This window comes from Rhea americana, unplaced genomic scaffold, assembly GCF_003343005.1.
Source record: "Rhea americana isolate MKP2758 unplaced genomic scaffold, rheAme1 scaffold_175, whole genome shotgun sequence".
NCBI classification, from domain to species: domain Eukaryota; kingdom Metazoa; phylum Chordata; class Aves; order Rheiformes; family Rheidae; genus Rhea; species Rhea americana.
The window spans coordinates 851,333-870,127 of record NW_028185872.1 but is presented as its reverse complement, the minus strand read 5'-3'; the positions used below and the strand labels follow the sequence as shown (position 1 = coordinate 870,127).

Below are 18,795 nucleotides of genomic sequence, written 5' to 3'. Positions count from 1 at the left end.
ATTAAGGCTCAGCAGGCTGGATTTGGGGGAAAAAAAAAATTGCATTTCCAGAACAGCTGTTTTGCTCGGAGCAGCATAAGCAGTGCAGATCGGAGCCGAGGGGGCTCCGACGGCGGCAGGGTGCCGCGCGCCCGCAGGACCCCTCCGGGCGACCGCGCGCGCCGGTGCGGCCCCRCGTACGGCCAAGCGGCTGCACTAATTACGCAGATGAACAGAAACAGCGCGGGATTAACGCTCGGAGACTGCGAGYGGCTGGGCTGAGCAAACGGCTCGATGAGATAGCTAGCGTCTGCAGGGTTATATCCCCCTCCGGATTAATCTCCTCGCCCACGGGATAAGTATTTTTCCGACCTGCCCGCAGAGGCGATATTAACAGTTTCTAATTCTTTAGTCAGCAGAACACCAAGGCAAACGCGTCCTCGGGACCGGGCCGGGGAGGCCTCCGCGGTCCCTTCCAGCTCTCCTTCCGGCCCTTGCGAGGAGACGGGTGCTTTTTGGAGCGGGGACGCGTGGCGCACGGGGGAGAGCAGCCTGCGCCTCCGCGTGCCCGGCGGGGCTGCGGCCAAGGAGCGCGGGAACGGCTGGTACCTTCTTCTGGGAGCCTGGGGAAAAAGGAAATTATTTCATGCTAGAATGCAACGATTAGTGATCTTAAAGAGATAATAAGTGCACTTTTTCCCATTAAAATGCCGTTTTCTATTGGRACGGGTGGGGGGAGCTGTTGACACGATAGCAGCAAATGACCCGATCGCAGGTGAGCAGTAATAACTGCGCACGGAAATAATCGGTGCCAGCTTGACAGATAGCTTAGACTTGACCTGTAATATTTGGCATCAAACCTCATTTCTATGCATCCTGCTTCGCCCCTTCTATCTTTATTACCCAGCGCGTTYTCTTTGCGGAGAGCAGCCTGATTGCTGCTAATCTTCCAGCCTGCCACCTAACGCTCTCTCTCTAAACCAAGTCCCTGCGCAGCTGATAAAGAGCCGTCGTGCGGGCTTATCACCCCCCGCCTCTGCAGGGCGACAGCGCGAAAATCTGACTTCTCAATTAACCCGCGCTGAGTTAAAATCTTTACGATCAAATTGGCCGGCGTGATTTTTCTGCTCAGTCCGAAGCGCGGGAGAATCGGGGCTGGCGCGCCTCGCCCGAGCCTCCCTCTCCGTCGCTCTTACGAATCGCTCTGCTTTGAGGCTTTTCGGAGGAGGGACGCGCCTGGCGCTGCRGCGGCCGCGAGATCCCTTACGCACCCCTTCCTTTTACGTAGAAAATGCCGAATTAGAGATTGGATTTAAAATCATCAGAAYGTCTCCTGCATTAAAAAGCATATAAGACTCATTAAAATGCTGACAGCCAAAACGCGTTTCTGTTTGGGATTCCACCTGGAATTACCCACGGCACGAGGACCTGGCCAAGTGACAGCCAGCGTGTCCTGGCCATCGCATCTTCCCACCAGCCAAATACTTCTAGTATTTTTCTTCTTCAAGCCAGGCTGCATAGTTATAGCTACGCACAGGGTTGGTCTAGGCTATTAGTTATTTTTCCAGAGTGGGAAAGTCTCCACTAACATGCACACGCAGCAGTGCCAATTAAGTTATCCATCTCCCCGTTGCAGATTAAGGCATAAACTAAAACAAATGCCACAAAATAAACAGAGGACACAACACAGATGCTTGGTCTGTCCTTTATGAAGGAGCGAGGATGTYGTAGAAGTGTGATGGGAAGGAGCCCAAAGTGCCAATAAAAGTCAGAAATAATTCCTGGTAAGCCACAGGATAGCAGCAGGCATAAAAATGAGAGCAGACGGGAAACATATGAAAGTCAGTAAGAAGGAAAACTTTAGGGCGAGATGGTATAGATGAAAAATTAGATTATAGATAGAGTTATGTGGAGCGCTGAAGGGAYGTGGCTGTTAATAAAGGTTTTTGATCTTCACCTAGAAAACTCTTCAGCACATTTTCAGCACAGATGCTGCCTGGAAAAGTTCTCTCATTCTAAAGATCATCAGTGAATACTGACATTGCCCTGTGACGTTGGTTTTTTAGGTTGTTTCRCTGCTAGGGGAAAGCTCTCACCCTTTGCACACGGAGCTGCCCATCGTGCTYGAGCATGTGCTTGCGCTGATGCCCTTGTGGAAGATGCACTCTAAGACTCTAGCTCAAAAGCACACATTTAAAAGAAAAAAACTCCCTTGCTGAAAATGTATTTCAACACATGCTTTCTTCCTCCACCTAGTGTTTTTGCTTTCCTTGCTAGGTTTCTGTTAAAATCCACATTATTTCAGGACCATTTTATAGTGTCAGCACCTCCCAGCCCCAAGGCATCTGTGATGCTATAAACTAGAGGCTTTAAGAGCGTCCTCGAGTCCTTTTGCTCCAACGACAGCAGGCCGGAGCTCGCGCTGCAGCCCGCCCCGGGAGCGGGCCGGCGGCGGGGGCCAGGACCTGCGTTTCGGGCTGCAGCAAGAGCCCAGCTCCCGCGATGGGCTTTCCCCGCCGCGCGGGTCGCGCGTGCTCCCTGCCTCGTTTTCGGGCAGGGACACRCGGGCACTTTGGGAACGGGATGGGGGTTAAGTTGTTCTGATGAAGAGAAGGAGCAAAGCCTTTCCAAAAGGGGTTTTGAAGACATGCATGGGCAGGGAAAACGTGGACAAAAAGAGGATATAGCGAGGACAGAGCAGCCAGGCCAGGGCCAGGAGACAGAGCAGCTCCCGAGTGCAGCGTCTTGCGTACCTGAGGGCGAAACCCGCCTCGAGGGGCTCCTGCGAGGCCGGGCGCAGCCGGCCGGGCGCCCGTCGKCCCGTTGGGGGTTCAGTCCTTCCTTGTACGGAGGTGAGACGGCCCAGCCACGGCGCCCAGGRGGGTTAACTAGGGCTTTGCAATTTGCCGTTGGAAAACCCAGGCTCCAAATCCGCGAGTAAACCCCCGTCGCCGCGTGGCCGAGGGGACGATCCCCGGCGGGTCCCGGCCGGGGGCGAGATGCCCCAGGAAACRTCGCTCCTTCGGCTGCGCGTGCACGGAGCAGCCGGCCTCCAGGCTCCCGAATTAAAGCCGTGAATCCGGGCTGCCGCTGCTCGAGGGGCGGCAGGCACCTCCCCGGCGCTTGCTTGGTGCCAGCCCCGCGGTGCTGCTGCTGGCAGGAGACGGTGAATCAAAGCACAGAGGGCAGCCAAGACAGGAGCAGCTTTTGCCATCCCACATTTAARTCTTCCTGCCCCGTGAGCAATTACCTTAACGACGTTCATGTGCGCAGCGGCTGGCCAGACCCCTCCCMGCTGCCCCGATGGGCGTTCAGCCCCCGGCCGCGGTCACGCGTCTCGTCGTGGCCCGGAGGTGCAACGTGGGCTTTGCACTAATTGCTCCGCTCGTCCCTTCGCCCTCTGGCTTTGCATAAATTAGTGTTTTCGTAGCGTTTTCCCTGTGCTACGGGGGCAGGTGCAAAACGTCCCTCGCGAAAGCGTCCGGCAGTCGCTGGAAAGTTGCTGATGAGAAGGTAGATGCCTTGGAGGAAAAAAAAAATGTTACGAAGAAGGTGGAGACAAAGTAATAATTTCAAAAGCTGCTTGAGCGAAGTGGAAATGGCCACGTTAGGCAAAGAGGCTAAAAAAGGGGCACGGATCAGGGTCTCTCTTGCGCCGGAAAACAAACACGTAAAGTTTTCAAGCCAGCGGAATAAAAATAAAGGCTTGTGTAGGGCAAGATAAGCTCTAAATACTTCGTTACTGCAGCTTCAAAGGCGCCTGCTGGGGTTGCGCGTTTATTCGCGGGTGACGCTGCGGCAGAGCGGCGCGGCGCTGCAGGGACGCGGGCGCAAACCCTGGCCTCTCCGCCGGGGCRGGATGTCATTCCCGCTCTGTAACCRCGTTGGTTTCCCAGAAATAATCCCCGCTGGAAACGCAGAACATCTTTCAGTGAGGGTTTGTTACCGAGCGCACAACTGTAACGCATTAATAAACCGGGAGCCGAACCAAAGAGCTCGTCCTTCGCCGGCGCGCTTCCCGTTTARGTCCGGTTTTCCCTCTTTCTGGTGCCCTTTGGAGCACGCTGCAGAGATGCGCGTCCCGCTGGGAGCCCGGCGGGCGCAAAGAAGAGCCGCGGCCCTCGCCTGAGACCCCAGCGCAGGTTTCGGCTGCTGCTTCTCGCACGTGAAGGGATTTGACTGCCCAGTATGCATTTTTTTTCGTCTTCAAGATGAAAATGCATGATGCGGTGGCTCCAGAAAAATCAGAAAACCGGATCAGTCCGCGGCTCAGCATGACGCGTCAGCTCGGAAACGCGGCTCAACGCCGCTTGTAAAGGGAGCGGAAGACGCGGTGTTGTTGTTGTTGTTGTTGTTTTTTGGGTTTTTTTGATCACAAGCCAAGACGTGAGCTTCGACACCAGCTTCAGCACGTACAGATGAAGAGACTCATTTTTTATATATATATTTAGACAAATTTCCCATGTTCATTTCTGGGGGCCTTAAGTACTTCATTTTTTTTTAAGAACGATCAGTGCGTGTCTCACAAAGCAGTTCAGCTCTCCTTTGAGCAGGAAGTCTCGAAAGTAAATAAATTCCAGTGAGCYGCAGCAGCTCTGTTCTCGATATTAATAAAACAAAGGGAATAATACAGATGTCCTTGGAAGTAACGGCTTCTTAAAGAGATAAGAGGGTGATTAATGGAAGATTTGTTCTTGCCAGAGGTGGCTATCGTAAATACATGGTTYGGGCCCATTCCTGCAGACTGCTGCCCATAAATACTATTTCTGGTAATAGGAGGCTGAACTACTGCTGGCCSTTGGGCAGTTAAGATGCTGAAAACATCGTTGCCCCTAAGGTTACCCTGTTGCTGATGTCATTTAGCAYCAGGACAAACAAATAGCACGGCAGCCAATTTAATTTAGCTGGAGAGCAATTTCCAGGATGGGATGTTAGTCCGTGATGGTGTCGCTGCACCTTGTCTGCATGAGCCGAGGCGCTCAACCTCGGCACGTGGCATAGCCTCCGGCAGCTGGGCTCGGAGCCCGACGACGTGGCGGAGCAAACCCCCGGGGGCTGCACAACCCCCGCCGGGCCGTGCAAACCCCTCCGGGCTGTGCAACCCCCTCCAGGCTGCGCAAACCCCTCCGGGCCGTGCAAACCCCTCCGGGCTGTGCAAACCCCCGGGGGCTGCGCAACCCCCTCCGGGCTGCGCAAACCCCTCCGGGCCGTGCAAACCCCTCCGGGCCGTGCAAACCCCTCTGGGCTGCGCAAACCCCCTCCGGGCAGTGCAAACCCCTCCGGGCCGTGCAAACCCCTCCGGGCTGTGCAAACCCCCGGGGGCTGCGCAACCCCCTCCAGGCTGTGCAAACCCCTGTGGGCCGTGCAAACCCCTCCAGGCTGTGCAAACCCCTCCGGGCTGTGCAAACCCCTCCGGGCCGTGCAAACCCCTCTGGGCTGCGCAAACCCCCTCCGGGCAGTGCAAACCCCCTCCGGGCTGTGCAAACCCCCGGGGGCTGCGCAACCCCCTCCGGGCCGTGCAAACCCCCGCGGGCCGTGCAAACCCCTCTGGGCTGTGCAACCCCCTCCGGGCCGTGCAAACCCCTCCGGGCCGTGCAACCCCCTCTGGGCTGTGCAACCCCCTCCGGGCCGTGCAACCCCCTCCGGGCCGTGCAAGCCCCTCCGGGCTGTGCCTCCGCGGTGCGCCTGCGGAGCACATCGCGGAGCAGTTTACGCCGGCCCGAGCACGGGCCGTGGGCGTGCGGCCGTGGCACCCGCCGGCGGCGCAGCGGCGGCGGGCTCCGGGGGCACATGGCTCCCCGTACGGCGGCGGCCGCGCGGTGCTGGGGCCGGAGAAGGACGGGAGCCCTGGAGCAGCCCGCGATTCCCAACGTGGCTTGTGGTGCTGCTGATTTACGGCGCGCTGCGGCCGGGAGCGTGGAATGGGGGCTGCTACCGAGCCGGGTTTACGGGCAGGTGGCCGTGCGCGTACTTCTCCTGAGTGATGGCACTGGCGGGGCGCGGGCAGCCGAGGAGTAGAAATCGCTGGTTTTGCCCCTTCTGACGAAGAGTTTTTATTAGGAAGTATGAGAACGAGCAATTTGCGCCTTCCTGGTAATTCCCGTGCGCTGGGAAAGCCGAAGCTGGTCTTTGTGCCCGGGCTCGGTGAGGAGGGGGATGCACGATGCCTTTTTTGCTGGCGCGAGCGAGGCTCGGCGAGACGCAGCGCGTGCAAAGCCAGAGCAAATTCACTGCCCGGTGCCCGTGCGCTAAGGCCACCTCTGATGCGAGGCTGGTATTTAGCAGCTCCCAGTTTCATTATATGCTCTGTTTTCCTCAACATCTGCTCTGCTTGAATAGTGAGTCTGGGGAGAGGTGGAAAAAAAATTGATTTAGGACAGCCCTGCGAGGTGAGCAGGTGGGAAGGGAAGGGAGCGAATGCGTCAGGGCAAACGCTGACAGCGCAGGTGAGCTACGCRTCGCTGCCCGTCTTTCGGACCTCATCCCCTGCCCCGAAGAGCTTCCTAGGGACTTGGAACTGACAGGCAGGGCGAGAGCCAAGCCGTGCTGCCGGCTCGGCACAGTATCGCTCCCCGGGAGAGCCAAGGCGCTCGCGGGGAAAGCGTCGGCCCGCGCTCGTGCCCCTCCTTGCGCGTGAATGCGCCGGGTGGCGAGTTGAAGCTGCACTTGGGCTCAGCCAGAAGTTCACAAGAAGAAATATTCGTTAATTTTTCAATCATCGCTTTCACTCCCTGCCTGCGCTGGGAGAACGTGGTAGGAGCTGGCAGGGGCAGCCAAAACATTTGCCTCCTTTATTTCTATTAGTAGAAATGGAGCCGAGCAGTTAAGCAGCGTACGTTGCTTGGAAAATGTGCACCTTATTATTTTTACCTAAAATAGAGCATGTAAAAAAGATGCACTTTTTTATTAGCACTTCTTCACGGTTGAATAAAATGTAGCACAGAGATAAGGGGATACAGGCACAATACATGCTGCTCTCACCTAAAAGATCCAACACTTAAACACATCAATACTACAGTATTAGACTGCTTCTGTGCTTGCTGTTCTGAAAAAGCTAAAGTGAGCATGACTTATCTGATTTCTAAAAAGCTAAACAGAAAATATATATAATTATTGAAGCARCACAAAGAGAAAATTGTAAAGGCTTCCAAATTCGAGTGAATCTGGCAGTCCCCATTTCTTAACTCCCTGAGTCTTGTAAATTTTGTGTAACACGGTTCACTGTTTTGAGCTACATTAGCGCTCGTCTCTCCCCTTTACAGTYGGCTAAATAGGCTCTATGTCTTCTAACCTTGCAGCTGACAAAATGCACTTCTTCACCATAGACCGCACGGTGCTAGATCATTTCAGCCTGTTCGAGTATATGACATGCAACTCTATAACTGCATGATTAGGCCCATAGATTACCCAACTACACCTATAAATCTTCAGCATAGCTACCATTCACTGGGCAGAAATAGTGAGGTTTCATCATTTGTTCTCATGTAGAAAACACGCCGGGAAATGCAGCCTCAAAGGTCACTGGGATGGCATTTCCTTTTGCAGCCSTTAATAAACTTGCAGCTAATGCAGCAGTTACCAAATTCAATTACTTCTATGCTGGCTTCAGAGAATTGCTCTTCCCACGTCTGGATAGATTTCACTGCCTTCAGTTAAAAACGTGGCATCGATGTAGCTATTAGTACAGTTGTTAGCCCAGTCTGAGACACTGTTAGCCTATTTGTGYGGTCGGGGCCTGCCTGAAGGAGGACGTTGTGCCAGCAGAACTCATCTGAGTATTTCAGTGGTCCTAAAAAGCTGTGTTCAAAGAAAGATGCGTGGGCATGCTGCAGTAACCTTGCCCAGCCTTCTGCATACGTGTATTTCCCAGTAGTTTTGCACATATATATAAAAAAACCCAGTTCCTATATCTGATGCACTAACTTAGCTTGTGAGCTGTATCTGGCATTTATTTAATCACAGAGTTGGAAGACTTTACATGAACTAGTACATTTTCTTCGTTAGCTAACAAAGGGTTTTGACAACCTCTATAGCTTTCTCCATAATCACATTTATCCTGTAGCTGTTCAATGCTACCTTGTGAGTTGCACCATTTAGACAAGCTAGAAAAAAACCCTGGCATAATCTCCTAGTTATTTGGCAGCAGTCCAGGACTGATACATGTTCTTCAAATCACAACATGACTGAAATGAAGCCAACGGAATAATTTTTTACAAAAGGGAAGAGCTAAGCGGAAATATGTCAGAAGTGGCTGGATCACTATTACTCGTTCCTGCTCTTTGTTCAGTTACGAAGGAGGATAGTGGCATTTTGTGACAACAACGCGGGTGTTACTGGTCCTTTTCCYGGCTCTCCGTTTCCCTTGGAGGGAGTAATTGCTGGGGCTGCTTTCAGGAGTCCGGACTGCGCGTGTCTCACCTGCACTGCTGGTCATCCCGCAGAAACTAAGAGCGTTTAATAGTGGCACCTGTGTCTCACCTCTCCCAAGCTCCCCTTCTGTAACAGCAGGATTTGATCTGGTTTTGTTTTATCTTTGAAAAGTCACTTTCCTGCGCATTCTGTTTACGCTCAACTGACATCTGAAATGCTGCTGGCCGATTTTGGGTGCATTTTAGCTTTCACTAAAATTACCTGAAGTAATTTGTCCTTTTCTGAAGTAGCCATGGAAGATCAGGAATTGGCGTTACCGCCCAAAAWTCTGTCTTGCTTCGTGCACGCGTGTGCAAATACATTACTGGGGAGAACTGTGCTTTGATCTTATTTAGCATTGCCTTTAGGGGAGCTYGTACCACCTGTGTCCAAAATGTCCTAAATGTGGTAGCCTTTCAGACAAACTGCAAAAATATACGCTTGGGAAGAGTGCTGGAAATGGCCGAGTGTAAGCCAGGCAGTGCGGGGGAGCAAGAGGTGCTGTTCTTTCTGGCTGACTTACCGCCTGAAGGGTTTTTCTGGTGCTGCTCAGATGCTAGCTGCACTCCTGGCTTTGCATTAGGGTGTCTGTGCGAAGCATGCATTAGGGTGTCTGAGCAGCACCTGCGTTCTTATTTAAAAAGAGAGAAAGAAAATCAAATAAACATCAGGAAAGCTTAATAAAATGATGTGTCAACCTGAAAGGAAATGTGTTTTTCAAAGTCAGCTGAGTGTGCCTAAAAGCCACCAGGTTTGAGAAGAGCAAAAATGGATTTTATGTGAGAGGAAACTTCTGATGAGAGGAGTGAGAAAGTATAGCTGACTGCTTTTGTAGATTAAGTTCTGTCAATAAAAATGTTGCAGGAARAGACAAAACTGTGATAATCTGTAATAGGCCTGGAAGAATATTCTTGCTGGCCTACGATTCAGCCCTAGTTCTACTGATTGGCCAACATGTCCCACAATTTCCAATTAATCCATCATAATCACAAGTGTCAGGAATGTAACATACTGCTAAAATAAGCAAATTAAAATTYTAAGACAAACTAATCTTCTTACAGTAGACATATTCAGGAAGATAATTCAGGCACACAGTGTATTTTACTACTTGTGGCTTCAGCAGTTTGTTTGTAACAAGTAGACTTTTAATTAGAAATCCCTAACATTATGTGCTATTTGCAAACCCTTGAAAATATGAAATAGAAATGTGATTTTTTTCCCCGTAAGTATCTTTTGCTGATACATCCTGCCAAGGCCATAACCCGTATTCACTCTTCTGCCTTTGAAGCCGCAGCACCAGTGACTTAGCTGGACTAGAGGCAGCGATCCCCACGGCCGTCTGTTCCCTGGGGGCCCTGACCAGTGCCGTTTCCTAACGTAGCCTCTCCTAGCCTGTTTTAGAAGGGGTCCTRTGGGAAGCTTGAGTTGATTTTAAAATCCTTCCACAGAAGAAAATGACTATGCTATTCCTTGAATTCCCCTCTCACTTTTGTGGAGTTCCTTTCATGGTTTAACAGGATAAAACTAACCTCAAAGCAATGAGCAAAACTAGGCCATTGCTTTTTCAAATACATTTATTTTTAAAAATATCAGCAGTTCTGTTCCAAGCATTTTCACATCCAGTCCAGGCAGCTGACTCCCTGATGAATCTTTGTTTTGGCCAACAGAGTCAAAGTTTATCTTCAATCCTGATAAATCACAAATGCAGCGAAGTATAAATAAAGACCTGAAGTTCCCTGCACAGCTTGGCGTTGCTCCGAACAGAGCCTGTGTGYTGCCTGCCCGGTCCATGAGTTATTAGCCCCACGCAGAGATATGCAGAGAATCACTCAGTTGAGAGGACTCTTAATTTATGGATTCCATGGGGAGGCTCAATACCAGCTCTCAGCTCCAAGGATATAGAAAGCAGATGGTCACCGGTCTGACTGACAGTGGACACATCGTCTAAACATATTAGCAAATACAATAAAGTAAAATAATCTCCCACCCAACACAGTTTTTGATATCTGTCTCATTTACAGTCCATTTTTGGATTTCCATCCCCACTTCGCAGAGTTGAAACATTAGTTCCAGTGCCTTTCCTTATAAAGTACCAAAGGTACAGATTCTTCTGGTTACTGCTTTCGTTAAGAAATGTAGCAGGTGCAATCCTACACTAAAAAGAAGCAGCTATCATTCCTTTTGTATTAATTTAGTAGTGTTTTGACAGTCTGAAAAGGGGAGGGAAGTCGCAGAGGGCTTGGCTGTATTGTAGAAAAGCGATGGCCTAAACGTGGATCATTGTTCAGGTATATTCTGAGAATTAACTGCGAAAACAGCATTATGGATCACCTACTCCAGGCCAGCTTTGCTATGTTTTCTATTAAAATATCACTACAGACTCCAGCTGAAAGGCATCTGTTGCTGATACAGGCGTGATGGCCAGCAGTGCACACCAGGTGATGAATGCTCAGTTACAATCCCTGTTCATTATCCGTATGTTAAATACACAAGGAAAATAATGGAAACTTWTGATATGCTTTTGCCACTGCCTCTGTTGACAGCCAATGTAAGGATGTTTGTGAACCTGGAACGGGAATCAGACTGGAAACCCTTCTGGGTTACTGTCCTGTTGATGTCACCAGACGCAGAAACAGAAAACTGTAAATATGCCCTAGGGAAATGGAGCATTTTGAGTGACAAGAAATATTTCATTTTTATRGGTAATGATTCCTAATAATATTTAGCTTAATCATGATTAAGAGTTTATTTTTGCAAAATTTGAATGGAAACCCACTGGAAAAAGAAAAAGATGTGTTTTCAGTACTGCCTTCTAAGAGAGCAAACACATGAAAAGACAATGTGAACAAGCAAGAGATTAATGCTGATGGAAATTATTTTCTTCATCTGTTTGCACTTGTGGTTGTTCTCTGGAATGATACAGAAACATAAGCTTAACTCAGGTTTCGTAGTSCTGCCTCATGGTACAGAAAACTGTCCAATTATTTCTGTTTTGTACCTTGAAAACTCCAGCAGTCTTGGAGAAAGAAGTGGAAATGGGATTAGCCATTTGGGCTTTTTTGTGCATTGTATTTAAGAGAGTTGTACACTGGTGCCCTCTACACATGCTCCAGGGAACTGCAAACCACTGCTTCAGGAGCTTAGTGAAATGAATGAAACAGTACAGTAACAGAGAGTTACAGTTTATTGGATTTTAAAATAGCAAAAAAATGCTATTTTTCCTTGAGTAGAAATGACATTAATTGATTACTATTATCACCAATCGTTTAAAACTTTTTGTACAAAATGCCCAGTTTCCCACAAAAAGAAGGGCCTTCCTAATATTCTTTTATTCCTATTAATTAAAGTTACTTTCTTTAGCAATTGACAAATTCAGGAGCCCACTTTTTTTAAAAAAAAGAGGAGGAAACCCACCTTTGTAAAGCTGTGGGCCAGCACAAGGAGCGAGAGCACAGCCCCACGGCGCTGCCTCAGCTGCCGAGGAGCAGGGGCCGGGAACCGTCCGGCTGCGGGACACCGGCAAAGCGAAGAGGAAGAGCRAGGAAGGCGGTGACACTGCAGCTGTTTGGGAGGGCAGAAGATTAGAAAGCAGAAATAAAAAGTAATAAAAAGATCCAAGATGAGTGTCAACAGCCCGAGGAACTGAATGATCAGTGAAACCACCTTCGGGAAAGAAATACAGCTATCTATTTTAGCAACACATCCCGTCTRCGCTCAGCCTGCTTCCCACTACAGCAGAGGCCCAAATCCGTGGTCTGGCTTCCCGACCACCTTGYACGAAGGGGGGATTTTACACGCACACCGTCGCGCAGTCAGCAGCAGCACGGCTGCAAGCTGGGCTTCTGCGGGTARTAACGGGCCATTCAGCACGCTGAGCCTTTGTAAGAAAGAGGGCACCTAAATGAGAGTAATGAGGTCATTCTGTGACGTGCCCGAGGACATAAAATCCTGGGTAACTTTTTAGCCCGTTTGATATGTGAACACATTGCATTCCACTGTGACAGATTATTTCTAGCCTTCAAAAAACCAATCTTCATCCATTAAATCCAACTATAAAACATCAGCACCAAGTGGTAATCAAAACACTGGTTGGCACTGTAAAGAAAATATCTATGGACAGATAAAGTAGAGCAAGGGTTTGAGAGAGTGTCAGAAAAATACCAATTTTTAACAGTTAACAAAGTTTTAAAAAGATTATGATGAAATTATTACTTACAATTCTGCTTAATGCTTTGTTTTGCAGAATGAGATGTATGGACTATTTTGGCTTTGAATAGATGAACAAACTGAAATTTAAATTTTAGAGCAGCTTCTTGCTTAGAACAGTTGCTGTTTCTCTTAAAACTGGCTCAGTTTCTTTCACAAATGGGCCCAACATTTTACAGAAGGTTTTGCGCTGTGGGGCTATTTCAGGAGTCTTCCTGCAGCGTGAAACTCCCGTGCAGCCCGGCGCTAGAGCAGGGCCGTGCTGCGTATCCAGTTTATGCCGCCGTCCCTTGTTCTGCTTCTTAGCTCCAGTAGCCCACAAGCAAGTGCTACAGCACATACCGGCCTAGGGATGAGCACAGTTTATTGCTCAACTTCAGTGGTTTAAACACGCACAGACTTCCCAAGAGGACAAGGCTTCGCTCGTGGTCGTCCTGCAGGGATGCTGCCGTGCGGCTCTGCCGGCAGCGGTGGTGCTGGGCGCCGCTCGGGCTCAGCGCGGCGGACGTGTGCCGCTCCTGCTGCTGCTGCTTCTTTCAGCTTCAGCTGGAGCAGATGCTGAGGACAGGCGTCTCTGCTTGTGTTTAACGGCAAYGTAGAATTGTAGAGGTGTTTTTTTAAAAGGCATTAACTCAGTAGTTCCATTTATACTAGAAGGAAAGGCTTTATTCAAATTATGCAAGGATTTTACAGGCTGTGTGTGTTAAACTCTTTGAGTAGTCTACAAGCTTATTAATTTTTTTTAATTAAAGATTAATGAGTGACTGGTTTACCATTTTAGGGGATACTTTTTAGATTAATTCCCTCCAATACTGTAATTGTAGTATTATGCACATGCCCTACCTGAAAGGCAATTCAGGTAGGGAATTGCAAATGTYGAGAATAGCATTTATCATCTTAATATTTAATTAAATATTTGCTGGTTATTAATTATCTACCAGTTCAAACATTGGTAATTCTAATTACCACTGTTCTAGAATTACTAACAATACAGTCCAAATTTGAACCAAATGCTGTTCTGGAAAATGGGGAGCTAGACAAAGGGACTGCTTCATAGTATCCCTTYGGTATATAAAATCCAACCTTTTAAAATGCAGTAGTGATTTTAAATGCAGTGGAAATTCATTAGCACAAAGAACAGAAAAGACTGTTTCTCAGAGGCTCCTTTTCTCAAACAAGGGGTATATACAGTGGCTGGGATTAAACAACTCTTTGCATCAGCCCAGCTTAACTGCTTTTGACTTCAAAGGTGGGCAAAAACAGGCTCTGAGAATTGTACCTGGAGTATTTTATTGCATCTGTATCCTTGCCATGACTTACAGCCTGGGCAGACAAATCACTTATTTTCAAAATTAGAAAAATAGTTTTGCTGAAGTTTATTAAAATAATTGCATAAGCCATGATATTTAAATATAAAATATATTCACTAAAGATGGTAAAATCTGTGATGTTCTATTAATAGCTAACACATAACACAGACTGTGTAATTGCAGGAAGCCGGTCCAGCTTTCCAATATGAAGAGGTGGCATAAGCTTTGCTTGTATTTTAGACGTATTTCTTCACACGATGGATTATTCTGCTACTGTATTTGGCTAGAAGGACTAAAACCCTTGACTCTCTGTTAGGGCTTTGCTGTTACTTTAACTTTTTTGTGCCTTTACTTAATGAAACTTTAGGTTTTTATGAGATGTCTTGTTATACTTAGTGTGTTTTCAGAGCCCAAACTGTCAAAACTGGAGGRTATGGGAACTTTAGGTTGGAATTCTGTTCTTATCAAGTTTAYGGAGAAAACGCCACAAAAATACTCTCTGAAAGGCTCAAATGCTAAAAGCCAACTAAAAAGAACATAGACTGTACTGTTTTTCATCTCATGACCTTTGGGCCAAACACAGGATTGTTTTTAACAATTTAAATTTGTTATACTGAGAATGAGAAAATGCTTATATTATTAGAACCTAATTAGCAGAATCTGAAAAACTACATTTAAACCCTTCACTGAAAGTTTTTATTTGGCAGAATGAAGTAATAGTTTGTCACAAGTGCAAAAACACTATTCAGAAGAAAATCAAGCTGGTTTAGAATCTGCAAACTTCTTCTCAGAAGTCCATCATATTTGAACCATCTTACTTYGTAAATGGCTACATAATTTAGATTACATTTTTGAAGTTATATAATGGACAGCAATCCTCATGGAAATAACCCCTATGCCAACTTGCTACCATGTTATGAAATTGTTGTCCCTAAGAGGTAATTATGAAAGAAAAGATATTCTGAGACAAATTATAAGTGKTTTTTTAAGCTTGACTTTTTTTCTGTTAATTTTAATATAGCATACATTTGCCTTTCTAAAAATAAACATTTTTTTCCCCAAGGAACTAAGTGCCTAATAATAACTGTTGTTTTCTTCCTCCTCTCTAGTGTTCATAATGGCTTCTGGGCTTTTGGTTTATCCTCTTGGTTTCAACTCTGCTACTGTGAAGAGATTCTGTGAGAATTCAGACATCTACTATGCAGGAGACTGCCAGATTGGATGGGGGTATATGCTGGCAATTGTTGGGGTCATGTTGTCTGTCTTTTTACCGTTCTTTGCAAAATATGCACCAAAAGAGCACATATCTCCAACTCCAATACCTACTATTTTATAGTATTTTATTATTGTTTAAGAACAGAACATCCCTGTCTACAGGCAATGGGCAGAAATTATTATAGCACTTCCATTTAGCTGTATGGCTAAAGAAAAGGAGACGGAGAGAGAAGGTCAGACATGCAAAGACCAAAAGTGCTTTGATAGTCTTCCGTAAGTATGAGTAGCAAACACTCTGGAATCGAACTAAGATTAATCAGCAGACTTTATACTGCTCTAAACATATGCTGGCGTAATGCCTTAGACAAAAAAAAAAATCTGTTTATCCTCAATACATCTGTCTACCTCCCAAATAGTTTCTTTTGTGTCTCAAAACCTTAAGTCTTTTAAAAGCCTCGATTCACTTTTTATATATTACTAAATGTCCAAACTTTTATGAACCCAATAATTTTAAAAATCAATAATATTTTGTTATGATTATTTTGATTAGTGAAAAAAAGCCTGCTAGTAGCTGTGGCCTAAAATTTAGCTTGATATCTAAACAGAATTGTATACAAACAAAAAGTTTCTTCTTAATCTATATGCTTTAGTAGTACCTGCATATTGTAAGTTGTAGGCACAATTTCTAATGTTGAGCTAATATTCAAGATATAAAGTCATTTGCATGGAGACTTGCATACATTTTGGATGACTTTTTGTCACAGAGAGATCTGACTGCTTCCAAAGGCTCAATGATGAGCTGCTTAACAACAGGAAAAAAGTGGCAAGAAATTGTTTTATATATTTCTCTAGATAATTTTATGTGGAATTTTACAAAAGCATTTGAACTGTGACAACTGTAGGTTTTGGGTTCTGTTGGACGTTTTTTAAGGCTGGAAAAGCAAATACTTTGTTTAAAAAATATGGGTGCCCATAGGCCCTTTTATGGAGTGATAATACAAGTGAGAATGGACCGGATTCTGGTATTTCCATTCCTACTGAATAACTCATTATCCTAACTAAAATTATTGTGAAATGAAAAGCTACTTAACATGAATAAGCATCTGATGCCATGTCAGAACAAGAAAATGGTCATATTTCATGGATATTTGTATGTGAAATTTGTGAAGTCTGATTTTCCTATAGTATTTGGATTCATCACTATCACAGATTGAAGTGCACTTTTGATTGCCTTATGCAAAACATTGGCTTCTAATCTCACTTCACTCTTATGTTTTTCATTTAAAATAAAAATTGAATTCTAATCCTATTCTCATATTACTACATAATCTTTTATTTTCTATTATTTATTGATAAAGAAATAAAGAGGATAGTTTATATTTAATTCAGAGCTGTACTTCTCAGTTTTGTATTTTGGCACAAATCAAGTGATCAAATTTATTATTCTTCATTTAGTTGAGCCCAACTAATTTGTGCTTTTTTAACAAATTAAAAGTATACATGATGGGACTGATAGAAAAATGTTGAGGAAGTATAAGAAAATGCAAACAGAAGAGATATTTTTATTTTAATACATGTCAAAGAGTTCTACAGTCTTGTTTACATTCCTCTACCTTCTGAACATCAATGAAACATTATTATTTTCCAAAATAGTTGTTTGTTGTTACATTTTCATGCACTCTAGAGCAAATTCTGCATATAAACTTATTAACTTCCATTACTAATCTACTAAAATACAGATTTCAGAGTAGAAGTACATTGAAAAAGAGAGAGCGAGCTATGTGTTTTACCCACAGTAACTAAGGAATTAAATCTTCCAAATATTTAATGAAATAGTTTGAAGGAATGTCTCTAAAGCAAAAAGAATAAATTCCAGTCATCTCTTTATAGCAATGTACTTTTTAGTAATGTTTTAAACTTTTTTTTATGAATGGCTGAAATTGATAATTTTCATATAAAAGTCAGAAAAGTGAGGAAAAAATGAACAAAAAACAGATAAAAAGAAAATCATAACTGCAACGTAGAGAGAGAAAGAGATGCAGGCTTTTCTTTCCTAACCAACCTGTGCCTTTACACTAGAACCATTATACAAGACAGGATCAATACGGTAAAAAAAAAACAACAACTGAAAAATGTTGAAGTGTGTAAAAACTGTATTATGTAGGTTTTTTTCTGTTTTGTGTAATGTTTATGATTGTTCCCTTAATGTTTCACCAGAAGAAGTGATTTGTTAGTGTAAAATAGAAAACATTTTTTGCAAAGATCCAAATACTTATTAACAATAAAATTATGTTAGATTATTAYTGATATCCATAACATACCTAGTAGACAGAAATGGCCATACCTTTCATTGCTTCCTGATATAACTTTCATATGTGCAGGACTGGAACTATCATTCCTTCAACAGAATCAGTAGGACTACAACACCTGTGTGCTGCTGCTGATGCACACATGTGCTTGCAGGCCTGGTCCCATACTTCAAGCTTCCTTTGTAATTTTAACTTACTGTTACAATGGAGTCTTACAATTTACAACACTGCTGTACCAAACCTTTCACTTTTTAAAAATTGATTTTTCTGTTTTGAACATTTTCAATCTCTACTTTCTGTAACCTGCTTCACTTTTTATGAATTAAACTAATGCCTCCTTTTGGAACTTTAATATTTTATATTTAAAGGAAATTGAAGATATGTATATAGCCTCTACAACTGGATAGACGGAACTGTCATGTAAATGTCTGTGTTCAGAACTAGTTTACCACAGAAGCTAGAGCTGATAATATAAATGATTCTAACAACAGTTAGTAAAGCATACTAACTACAAAAAAGTCTAAGCATAAACTTTAGATCCTCAATTGGAACTTAAAGTTGGATGTTTTTAATGATATGTTTTCTAACACTGACAGATCACTTTTTTAATAAAGACTGTCTGCAAGTTAAATTGTGTAAAAGCGTTTTCTTGTTAAAAGTCAAAATTTACTGGATCAGGTTCAAGTTTTATTCTAAATATATAATTTTTTAAGTGTAACTAAAGCTGTATTTTCCATTAATGTGTTTCTGCGTTGACTAGCTGACTCCTTTTTAGGATATTAACTGTTTTCTGTATTTGACTTGTTGGATACAATATTTCAATTATTTTAAATGTGAAATTTCCAATTGCCAACACTGTATAATAAAAAACCCCACACTGTTCACTGTTTTCTTGACTCTTTTTTAGTTTACAATTTCCATCAGATTTGGCAAAAAGCTTCTGAAGCAGGATAACAGTATAAGGGGAAAAGAAATATAAACATCAGGAATAATCTATGAAAGTTAATGTTTGAAGGCAAAGACACACAAACAAGAACCTAGTCCATCCATCATGAAAAATGGCTGCATAGCAAGGGCAAGGAAGTTCTGTGTTCGAGTCACCTCTCCCCAAACTCCTTTGTGCCCTTGAGCAATTTTCCCACAGCTTCAGTGATCCATATATCTCCATCCACAAGGGATAACAGACAGAAGTGCTATGAATGGTATACTCCTTGGAATTTTCACAGTGAAAAAGGACCTTTTTTGATAAAATTGAGTAAAAATTTCATTCCATTGTAAATGTTCCTCCTTGTTAAACAAGAACAGTTTGTGTATGTACTTAAAATCAAGTTTAACAATTTTTATTCAGAATTTCTTCAATGAACACT

At 44.7% G+C, this 18,795-nt stretch overlaps 1 protein-coding gene across 1 annotated transcript in view; it reads left to right on the top strand.

Annotated features, from left to right (window-relative positions):
* The window catches only part of LHFPL7 (LHFPL tetraspan subfamily member 7), a 20,085-nt gene extending 1,775 nt beyond the window's left edge, over window positions 1-18,310 (top strand). The window contains exon 2 of the mRNA XM_085301246.1: window positions 15,014-18,310. Coding sequence (XP_085157372.1) covers window positions 15,014-15,240 — 227 coding nt within the window. The 3' untranslated portion in view covers window positions 15,241-18,310. The remainder of the gene's footprint in view (window positions 1-15,013) is intronic.
* The last annotated feature ends 485 nt before the right edge of the window (window positions 18,311-18,795 follow it).